At 36.3% G+C, this 12,346-nt stretch overlaps 1 protein-coding gene across 1 annotated transcript in view; it reads left to right on the forward strand.

Annotated features, from left to right (window-relative positions):
• Positions 1-12,346, forward strand: part of ITFG1 (integrin alpha FG-GAP repeat containing 1) — a 199,685-nt gene that overhangs the window by 106,011 nt on the left and 81,328 nt on the right. The window contains 1 exon segment of the mRNA XM_037518077.1: positions 10,742-10,836. Coding sequence (XP_037373974.1) covers positions 10,742-10,836 — 95 coding nt within the window.

A 12,346-nucleotide genomic window follows, 5' to 3' on the forward strand; every position in this document is an offset into this window, starting at 1 on the left:
AAGGATATAATTTCTTGGTCTTCAGTATTCATACCATTGTATGATTTAAAATTGGTGGGAAGTTAATCAAGTCAAAGCTGATTATTATATTCTATTGTTTGTTACTTAAAGGGATTGTGTATGGTATGTTAGTGGATGTTAACTAGACCTACTGCGGTGATTATTTAGCAATATATAGTAATATTGAACCATTATATTGTCTACTTTATAGTAGTACTTAAAAAAATGTATAAGAGTAAGAGTAATAATAATAAGAGTAAACTGCTGATGTTTAATTCAAATCATGAGAATATTTGAATTAAACATCAGTAGTTTACTCTTATTAGGTAAATTTTTTTATTTTTAATTAAAGTCAATGAAATAATTGCAGAGATCACAGCTGCCATATAATTCATCATTCACCTTGCTTATGAACTTACCAACCTCATAAAATTTGAGACTATTTCCCCTTTACAAAGATGGATAATAAAGATTTTAATCTTAAAAATAAGTATCTTGTGAGAATTAGAAATCAGTTATTTGTTTCATGTATTTCAATCTTTTAGTAAGAAATTAACAGTCTACAAGTAAAATAAGAATCCATCCAGAGCTAGAAAAAGGCAACACTGTTTCAGGAATTTCAAAAGATCCAAAAGAATTGGTTTTTTTTGTTTGTTGTTTGTTTGTTTTTCATATTATGAGGGGGGTCTAAAAAGGGTTGCTGAACACCAGCAAGGTATCTAAGAATTCAACTTAATTCCAATATTATTTTCTGGCAGATAGTATTAGGCAAAGGGCTCAGTCTCATAAGACCACCCTTCACTTCAGACTCCTCTCACAAGCCCAGATTGTTAGCTGTGCTTCTGACCAACTCTTTATAAATCACAAGTTCTGGCAACACCGTCCTTGACTCAGTTAATTTTCTAAAATGGCTCAGAGAACTCAGGAAACCTGTCCACCCATTATATTACTGATTTGTTACAAAGGATACTACAGGATACTAAACAGTCAGATGAAGAAATACATGGGGCAAGGTTCCAAAGAAGTTTGGGACCTGACATGATTGCACATGGAGGTGTTCTGGTTCTCAACTTGAACACTATCCTTCTGGATCTTTAAGCATGATGGATTAGCTCATCCATCGGTAATGATTCAACCCCGGGAAATCAGGGGACTTAGCTGAAAGTTCCAATCACCTCTTCAGAGCAACCTGCCCCATCTTTAGCTGCTTGCCAAAATCACCTTTATCAACTTCAGCCCCATTATAGTTGTGATGTTTAAGGTCATGTTAGGAATAAGACACCTATTTAACTTGAGACTTTTAAGCATTTTCAGGAACGACTACTGGATACTGAATATGATGCCCAAACATGCTGTTGTTATTCTTATCAATAGGAAATTCCAAAGTTTTTAAAAATTTTGAACCAAGAATAGCATTTGAAGACCTAATACATATGAAAAAAATATTTGGGCCAACTACATGGATGAATGGGTGGGTTAGTGGGTGGGTGGGTGGGTGGGTGGATGGATGGACAGATGGCTATTAAGTAAATTGCAGTATCTTAGGGGCAAAAGGTGACCTGAGACCCTGAGGGCCTGGTGGGCATTTGTAAAGATTACATATTCGACTGCTTTCATAGCTGACGTAAATAAATGATGACTATCCCTCAGTGGAAATTATAACAACTTTATGAAGGGAATGAAGATGTTTATCTTCTGGTGAAAAGTGCTAATTGACTATATTGATTATGTAGCCAAAATGACATAAAACTTCTGAAATACTTTACTGACTGAAATTTCAAAATTATCATGACTACTTTTTTCAAAAAATATTTCAAATTAGTTTGCATATTTCTGAAATTTTTAAATACTTTTTAACTACCCATGGTTATTAACAATGTTTATTTAAAAAAATACCAGTTATAAAAGGATCTCGAAGGTGAATTTCCCAAAGGTACATATTTCTCTCTTTTTTTTTAGATTTATTTATTTATGCATACAAGAACTAGGGTACAGGCCAGAGGTGCGGGGAGGGTGAGAGGATTCACCAGAGACAGAGTGGGGAGTAGAACAGGTGGATATACTGAAATATACTGTTAAGGGGAGCAGCGGGCAAGACAGGAGAGGTCTGCTGTGCCATGTGGGTCGGCTCCCTGGCTGGGGAGTGAACTCGTGCTGCAGTGGCTGTTGATAGCTTCATAGTTCTGCATCTTAACCCCTTTAGCCACCAGGGAGGCCACCCAAAGGTACATATTTCAATGAAAGATATATAAGCAGATATTGCAGGTAAACCTTATTAATGATTGTTACAATGTCCATTTTAATCAGAACCATTTCTGCCCTTTTTGGAATTACACCTCACTCCTGCTCTACTGAAGAAACTAAATGACTGTAGTTTCCCTGCTGTTTTGGAGCAGTGACTCTTGGCTTACGTAAAAGTAGCTTTCTTTGACATTGTTATATCAATATTTGACACCTTTGAGTGTTCATCATCTTAACAGTAAGTACTGTTTATTAAATTTGTATGTGCTAAGCACTGTGCAAAGGGCAGTGGCTAAGAATATATAATCTCTGAAGCCAGACTTCCTGGATTGTGTTCTGGCTCTGCCTCTTATTAGCAGTCATGGACAAGTTACTTGACATTTCATACCTCTTTCTTCTTCTGTTAAGTTGGAGTAATAATATAGGATAACAACACAGTAAGAGTTATTATGAAGATTAAAGAAAATAATACATAAAATGCTTACTAGTATCACTATAATCATTTACAAGAATTTTTTTGAGTAATGTGTTTATTTTACAGTAAAGAAGCTAAGTAGGGCCTCCCTGGTGGCATAAGAGGTTAAGACGCCACCTACGAAGCTTACTGCAGCCACTGCAGCACGAATTTGATCCCCCGCCAGGGAGCTACCCACATGGCACAGCAGACCTCTCCTGCCTTGCCCACTGCTCCCCTCAGCAGTGTATTTCAGTCAGTCTGCCTGTTCTGCGTCCTGCTCTGTCTATGGTGAATCCTCTCACCCCCCACACCTCTGGCCTGTACCCCAGTTCTTGCATCAATAAATAAATCTTTTTAAAAAAATTGAATCTAAGCTAAATAATGTTAAGTAATTAAGAGTAATTCTTTATTCTTAATGTTACAGTAAAGAATCTAAGCTGGTCATACTGGACCAGCTTTGTAGTTATAATTGTGGTTATGTTACAGACCTTAGGGTCGCTCTCAGAGGCTCTGACTCCTTAAAGGCAATTGAACAAGAAAGCAATCCCAATGGCATCCAGACAAGGTTTTACTAGACTTATGCTACATCACAAGGGGGGCAGCACTGAAAGGGAAATTTTCCAGGCTGATGCAGGGAGCTAGGAAAGGGTTTTTAATTGGTGGGTCTATCAGACTGGGCAGAGGGGAGCAGCAGCATAGCATGTTGTAAGCAGGACCACCCTGGGGCATGTGTGAAGGGATTACTTGCATCACAGGTTACCTGTTTCATTAGCTTCTTAAGTCTCCACCCAGAACTCTGTGTTTTAGCATGCTAATGGGGCCTTGGTCACTTGAGGTCTAAGTCACATTTCTTTCATTATCTGTGGGATGGGGAGGAATTGTGTTGTGACACAATCATTTGTAAGGATATGGCATCCTTTAAGTATGGTGGCTTTGGTCAGTCAAGTGAGATAGCTTGCTTAAACAAGATACTGGGCGACAACCTGCCAGCTCCTGATTTAGTTCATCTGTTTAAACAGGATGTTGGGCAACTCCATCCTGCAAATGTACAATTTAATTCACCTAGGCTATCACATTTGCAAGGCATCTTTCAGCAATAGCCATCAGGAATATTTTTTAACTGAAGCGCCATATATTTGTCATAAATTAGGTCTCATATCCTCCCCAGAGGGGATCCAAGGAGAAGCACAAGTGCCTTGAGGCACGGCACAGTGTCAGAGGTAAGGCTTGTCTAGGAGGAGCTGGAGTCACAGCCACCTTCTCTGTGACTGCCACAGATGAAGTCTCTGCTGGCTTGCCTGACACCAGAGCCTTCTGTGAGGACATGATACCATGGACAGCTTCCCAGCAGCCATCTAGAGCACAGGAGTAATTGTGGAGAGCATGTGGCTGGGGCTCACAGTGAGCTTAGGAGGGGGCTGAGTTTGCTTGGTGCCCTCCTGGCACCACAGTTGCACCTTCCCCTGCAAGCCATGCCCAGATGCCCAGGTCCACAGCAGCAGGTAGCAGATACCATCTTTCCTCTATGCTGAATGGCACTTGTGCCATCTAAACACTTAAAGAAAAAATAAAGGTTTATTTCTTACAGGACCTGGTAATCACATAACACCCCTGGGGCCATACAGTGAGGTCACTAGTAACTAGTACCAGAGAGTATTTGATGCTCTTTTGCAGAGCAAGAGAGGAGAGAGCAAGGGAGAGGATAGGAAAGGACTGGAAATAGAGCTGCTAGCTAGCTTGTCCTGCTTTTATGGGGGGCGGAGGGAGTTAGGGGGACTGGAGTTTTGAAGACTCACTTTTTATTGGTGAATTTAAAACATAAAATTAAGAATTTAAGGCTTGAGCTTGAGAAGAAAAAAAGGGATTGATCCAAATGATCACTTATTGAAATAAATTGAGATATCTAAACCAGCACAGTAGGAGCTGGTTTTGTAGTTGGCAACATGTTTATTCAAAATAACTCTATTTGAAGTGGATATCTCAGCAATCAAAGTTTAAGTCAGCATTTGCATTACAAAAAGAGAAAACCTATCTATAAGAACTGCTAGCAAGCAATAGAGACTTGAACCCAGGTGCTTTTTTGTTGTGGGGAGAAGATCAGGGTGAGACCTGAGGCACAGGGATGAAAGAATTCACCAGAGACAGAGTGGAGATCAGAACAGGTGGATTTCTTGAAATTCCCTGCTAAGAGGAGCAGCGGGTGAGGCGGGAGTCTGTGAATAAAGGAGTATTTGATGCTCTTTTTTATACTGTGTTGGTGGGCTTTCTGACTTGGGGCACCAGTTTGCACCAGTTACCTGCTGGGATATCTGGTCTCTGGTCCTGGCCTTTGACACAGAAACATGTTCTGGCCTCTGCTTCTGCATTCCCGAAGCTGCGCTGGATTTTCTGGTCATGGTGGTCGGGTTTATGGCCTTGTTCCAAGGCAGCTTTATCTATTCCCTTATCCCAGCCTCCCAAACCTGTCTGCTGGGTTAGGAGTGGGGGCTTATAATTTAACCTTACTCAGTTGTATCCTGACAATTCTGACACCTAAATTCTTGTTTTTAAGCTGTACTGTTGTTTTAGTGGAAATGGACTCCATAGCTATTGGAATGTCATACTTGGAATCTCACATTTTCATTTTATAGATGGAAAAACCTGTATAGGCCAAGCATCATAGTAACTTAACTATCTGAAAAGCAAACTCTTTCCCATTCCAATTTTTAACCTTTCAACTACCCCCAAGAATATCACATTTTTGGGTACATTCTTTGGGACAGCTTTCATTAGAAGAATTTTTATCCTGACCTCTGCCCAAATAAACAAAATACTGAATTATTAGCATTTAATTAAGCTTTTGAGTATAAGATTTCATTCTTATATAAACTAATTTTGCTTGTACTCTTTATTTTATGCCTCCTATTATCAAAACAAGAGTTGAGCCATTTTACTGCCCTTTAGCTTAAGTGTGGATTTTTATGTTTAAATAAATTTCTGTTCTTCTAATGTTAAGGTCTTATTTCAGATGCAGAATTATACTAATAGAAGAGACTAGCAGCTGCCTCTCCCCTATGGGGTAGGCAGTAATAAGTGTATTAAGTAAAAAATAGGATTTTTTTTAGGTTTCTTGTTTATTTTTGGAATTCAGATTATAGGTTTGACTTAGCGGGTAATTTGTCTTAATGGGTTTCTTTATTAGTAGGATTAAAGACCATTGAAATCTTTCATTTAAATGAACTAATCTTAAAATAATCCCATACATGCAATTTCATGTTATATTGAAAGCACTCAGAAGGCAATAGACAAAGTAGTACTCTAAATATTACTCAGTGAAAAATAAGGAGGGTGTTTAAAGTAAGCTAATCAGTTGTACAACAAGTAGAATAGACATAAATCTTTTTCTGCTATATGCATATATGATTTTAAATAATATATGGTTAGATTTTTAAAGATAGACCCAAAATATTAAATCATTCTTAATAGGAATATTTCTGTTCATTTCATATGATATATGAAAATTATTTTAAAAATTATACTGTGTCCATGCATAGTTAAATAAACATGGTGTTCACTTTTGGTAAGGAAAGCTAAAAAGAATTGTAACTTCACAACACTTTTTTAAATTTATCTAAAACAATAGACATAGAGCTTCATATTTAATCATAAGAAACTTAACAATAATGTGGTCCAGTATTCCTCTCCTCACCCTCATCCAAACTTTAAAAGGTAAAATTATAAGGCCATTGCAGTGTAGAATGTTCATGAGACATTTCCATCATCGTGTACATACTTACCAATAGTACTTGTTGATCCTGGACTGAAATTGGGCTTCTTTACCCCCTTTTACTCCCTACTCACTCACTAAAAATCAGTTTTTATCTCTGTGTAAATATTACAGAGACCAGAGGAAACTCAGAACAGGGAGTAAAATAGGTCCTGGCTTGGCTTTATAAAAATCTTAATTAGGAAAAAAATCATTGAGCCATAGTAGTCAAAGAATCAGTATTTTCAGCAAAACTTCAGCAAAGCATTAGTAGATAAGTACTCTGAAGTTATTATTGAAGCCTGACATTAATTTAGGGATTGAAATTATGAGGAAAAATATTTTATCATTTCAATAACAGCAATAAATAGAATTGACAGGGGGCCTCCCTGGTGGCACAAGGGATTAAGACTCAACCTATAAAGCTATCCTGCAGCCACCACAGCATGAGCTCGATCCCCAACCAGGGAGCTACACACATGGCGCAGCAGACCTCTCCTCACTGTCCTGCTGCTCTCCTCAGCAGTGTGTTTCAGTAGATCCTCCTGTTCTGTTCCCCACTCTGTCTCTGCTGAATCCTCTCACCCCCGCCCCCCACACCTCTGGCCTATACCCCAGTTCTTGTATGCATAAATAAATAAATCTTTAAAAAAAATAGAATTGACAGGAGGGAAGAATGTCATTATGAAAGTCTCATTTCACTACCAACTGCTCACAGAGCCTATACTTACATTAATGCAAATTTGGTAAATATTTCTTTTGGTTCCACCTTGCATTTCAGGTATTACCCTGTTAGTAATCAGCAACATCTTAAAGAATAACTGTTTTCTATTATGATCATGTGCATACTCTTAGAATATTTGTTTGTCATAAAAATTCTGTTATGACCCTGGCACTTTGTAGAATTGTCTTTAATCATGTAAGTAAATATTAATATCATATTTATAAGAGTATAAATGAATATTTAACCTTATACTATTTAACATCTAAAGCAAAATAACTAAACTGATGTACATGTTAATAATTCTGTCATTTATATCATTTGCAAGTGAATATTTTAAAGAATTTACACTTTCCACATGGTAATGTGATATATTTCTGTGCCAGTAATTCTCTTGCTTTACCATTTGACAAAAACAAAGCAAAAAACCCAATCAAAAAATGGGCAGAAGACCTAAAAAGACACTTCTCCAAAGAGGAAATATAAATGTCCAACACGGATATGAAAAAATGTTCTATATCACTTATTATCAGCAAAATGCACATCAAAACTATAGTGTAATACCACCTCACACCTGTGAGAATGGCCCATATTTAAAAAAAAAAAAAAGAACAGAAACAACAAATGCTGGTGAGGATATGGTGAAAAAGGACCCCCCTTACACTGGTGGGAGTGTAAAGTGATTTAGCCACCTATGGAAAGATGTGTGGAGCTTCCTCAAAACACTAAAATTGGATCTACCATATGACTCAGCAATTCCACTCCTAGGAATCTACCCCAAGGACACAATAACATTAATTCAAAGGGAAACCTGCACTCCTGTATTTATTGCAGCACTATTTACAATAGTCAAGATATGGAAACAACCTAAATGCCCCAAAACAGGAGAATGGATTAAAAAAAGATGTGGTATATATACACAATGGAATAATACTCAGCAATCAAAAAAGATGACCTCATTCATGCCATTCATGGCAACATGGAGGGAACTAGAAGGGATTATGCTAAGCAAAATAAATCAGAAGGTAAAAGATAAATATCAGATGATTTCCCTTATATGCATAATATAGAGAAGCCAATGGATCAGAAAAGAAGACAGAACTTGCAAGCTGATTATAGATCTGAGGCATTCAGCAGAAGAGGGAAAGGGAGAGAGATCAAAATAGGAGTAGCAGCACAAGGGACTGTCGTGATGGATCATGGATGCTGTGGTGGTGGGAGAATTACAGGAACTACAACTGAGGGGAGGAATCAAATACTGTCCAAAAACTAACAACAATGTAAGAAAATAAATTATTAAAAACATATTAATGGTGCTAAAACAGCCAAATTCCCCAAAGAATATACAGATTCAGAGCAATCCCTATTAAACTTTTGATAACATTCTTCAAACAATATAATAAACATTACTGAAATTCATATAGAGCCATGGAAGACCCAAATAGACAAATCAATCCTTCCAAAAAGGGGAAGAACAGTGGTATCACACTCCTGCACTTCAAACTATACTCTCAATAAAATGCAAGAGTAATCAAGAGAGAATGTTACTGAAATAAAAGTAAATATGCAGACCAATGCAATAGAAATAAACCCAACACTTATATGAGCAATTAATCTATCAGTTAAGGTGGTCTCTTTAAAAGGAATAGTGTTGGTAAAACTGGATAGCAACATGCAAAATATAAACAAGACCACTGCCTCACACCTACAAAATTTACAAAGTATTAAAGTCTTGGATGTAAGACCTGAAACCATAAAGTACTTAGATGAAAACAGAAGCAAATAATTCTATGTCATTAGCATCAAAAATGTCTTTGGGGACTCAACTGCAACAGCTAGAGAAATGAAAGTTAAAATAAACAAATGGAACTCCCTCAAACTATAAAGTGTCTGTACAGCAAAAGAAACTACCATTAAAATGAAAAGACTCCTTACTGCCTGGTTGAAAATATTTACACATTATGCATATGACAAAAGGCTAGTATCATAAAGAACTCAAACAACTCAAAAAGAGCAACAATGAAAACCCCAATCAAAAAGTGGGCATAAAAGCAAAATCAAAGAAGACATACAGATGGCCAACAGGCACATGATAAAAAAAAATTTATAATTATCATCAGGAAATGGAAATGCAAACATATCCACAGTGAAATCCCATCTCACAACCGTGAGAATGGCCCATATCAAAATGTCCAGAAATAACAAGTATTGGCAAAGATGAAGAGAAAAAGGAACTTTGTACCCTGTTGTTGAGTATGTAGAATGATTCAGCCTATATGAAAACAGTATGAATGTTTCTTTAAGTATTATCTACCATGTGATCCAGCAATTCTGCTCTTAGGTATCCACACAACAGATGCAAAGACACTAATTGGAAGGGATATATGCACTCCTCTGCTCACTGCAGCATTATTTATAGTAGCCAATTTATAAAAACAACCTAAGTGCCCAAGGACAAGTGAATGGATTAAAAAGATGTGATATATATGCACAATAAGATACTACTTAGCTATAAAAAGAAAAAGATGAAATATTGCCATTTTAGACAACCTTGATGATTGGTGGAACTGGAGGGAATTTTGTTCAATGAAGTCAGAATGGGAAAGTCAAATACCAGATAGTTTCATTTATATGTGGAACACAGAGAAACAAAACAAAACTAAAAATAAACCCTCAAAATCAAACTGAAGCACTGAGACTACTTGTGGGGCCAGGTGGAAGGAAAAGGTGAAGAACAAGGCATGGAGGGCCAGTGAAGTACAATCCAGGGTTATGGTAGTAGATACGGTGTGGTAACAGACAAATGAAGAAGTGTAATCCTATACTTCTGAATCATATACAGTGTTGTAAACCAACCTTACCTCAATTTTAAAAAAATAGAAAAACATTCTTGATACAGAGAGCTGATTGGTTCTGAATGCCAGAGTCAGGGATTACAACGTGAGCAAAATGGGCAGATTTGGTCAAAAGGTACAAATTTTCAGTTATAAAATAAATAAAGGGATATTATATACAGCGTGGTGACTATAGTTAATATTACTGTATAGTGTATTTAAACTTTACTGAAAGAGTAGGTCTTAAAAGTTCTGATCACAAGGAAAAGAATTTGTAACTATGTATTTATGTTGTATACATGAAACCAATATAATATGTCAATTATGTATCAATTAAAAATACATATATGAAAAGATAAATGTAAGGACACAATTAAAATAAGCATTATAATAATGGCTTACCACTAACTTGCTTACTCTTCTGTGGCAACAATAATAATTATGTAAATGAGTCAAAAGCTGTATTTCTTAAGATTAATGATTTTAATATTAAAGGCTGGAATGGGGTCTTTTCCATCACTGGATAAATATTTAATCACAAGAATGTGTGCAATTTAAAACAAGACATAGGCCACAGAATAGGTAGCAAGGGCCAGAATAATTTTTTTATATTGAATCAAAAGCATCAAATACTTCAGTTTTATCCGTATTGATAAGGATTTTGAACAATAGGAAATTAACCTGTGAAACAAGAACACATAATTTTGTGGCTGTTGATGTACTCTTGAAGTTTCTTTTGGCAGATGGAGATGGACACATGGATCATTTACTGCCAGGCTGTGAAGATAAAAACTGCCAAAAAAGCATCATCTATTTGCTTAAATCTGGAACAAAAGAGGTATGTAAACTGGTTTTAATATAAATAATTATGTGCTTGAAAAATATTTTCGGAGGTTAGAAAAGTTATCCAAAGAATCAGAACAGAGAGAAACCAAAAATAAATTAACTTCTTCATTTTAATTTAATGGGATGTATTTAAATCTAACTTTTAGGGTTTGTTGCAGGGACACAAGTACTCTTTATAATCATTTTTGGTAAAGGATACTCCCTTGGTCCAGATTAAGTGGTCTGTTTGCATTTTACATGCTGAGTAAAGTATACTATAACTATAAAAAATATTTCATATAGAACATACCTGTTTTCATGTGTGTTATCTAGACCTATTTCATTTTCCTTTTTTTTTTTTTTTAATTTTATACAAGCACTGGGTACAGTCAGAAGCGTGGGAGGGTGAGGGAATTCACCAGAGCCAGAGCAGGGAACAGAATAGGCAGACTGACGAAATACACTGCTGAGGGGAGCAGCGGGCGCGGCAGGAGAGGTCTGTGCGCCATGTGGGACCCTCGCCTACAGCCGGGGATCGAACTGGCGCTGCAGAGGCTGTGTGCAACTTCGCAGCCCAGCGCTCAACTGCTGCACCACCAGGGGAGGCCCCTATTTCATTTTCTTATATTGAGTTTTTACCTATAGCTTATGAATAAACAATTTAGAATCTGATTATCATAGGGAAGAATTAATATGGAAATTAAAGGTTGTGACATTGAGAATTTTCCCATATTGATAACACCTAAAAGGAAACCAGTAATGTAGTGGTTTTTTATAATGGTTTTCTCTGTATCTAGAGAAAAACTAATAAAAAATTAGTTTTATATTCTTTTTCAAGGTAATAAATAATACTGTAACATGTAAATTTCTATAGCCCTTATAGTTAGGAACCATCACATTTTGTACTAAGACACTAAGAAAACAATTCCTCATAACAGCCTGTATTCTGTGTGAATGACTATAATTCTGTATGAATGTAGGAGTGACTATTTTGAGTCACTGAAAACATTAGGTCAAGTAACATCTCATCGTTGGTTATCAGGGATAAGTAAACCTAATAATTATAGCCTGTCCACAAGTGACAGAGTACTTTGAGAATATTTTCAAATTATATAGTCATTTCTCTCTGGTAAGATAAATGTCACAGTTCTTTGGTGACTGTTAAGGATGTCGCATTATATGAAAAATCATTTTACTTTTTAGACCTTAATGCGTTTACCTTAACCGAATACTTTATCCTCGTTAATAAACTGTCAACCTCTTCAGAAATCTGTAGTAACTTGGCATTTTGTTAAATTTTCCATCTTCTTCCAAAACAAAACCAACAATTTTTTTCAAAGTTAAATGAAATATGAAAACATTTTAATGATACTTAATGCTTTTCTACTATAAGATTGAAAAATTGATCAAAGATGTAAATCAGTTTTTTAGAACAGCTCCTTTTCCTGTAAATATGTCTTTATTATTAAGCTATTTTTTTCCCTTAGCAAATTATGCCTTCTTTGGATAACCTATAAAATGTT

The sequence above is a fragment of the Talpa occidentalis genome, unplaced genomic scaffold, assembly GCF_014898055.3.
Source record: "Talpa occidentalis isolate TD23 unplaced genomic scaffold, MPIMG_talOcc4v2.1 talOcc4.17, whole genome shotgun sequence".
NCBI classification, from domain to species: Eukaryota; Metazoa; Chordata; class Mammalia; order Eulipotyphla; family Talpidae; genus Talpa; species Talpa occidentalis.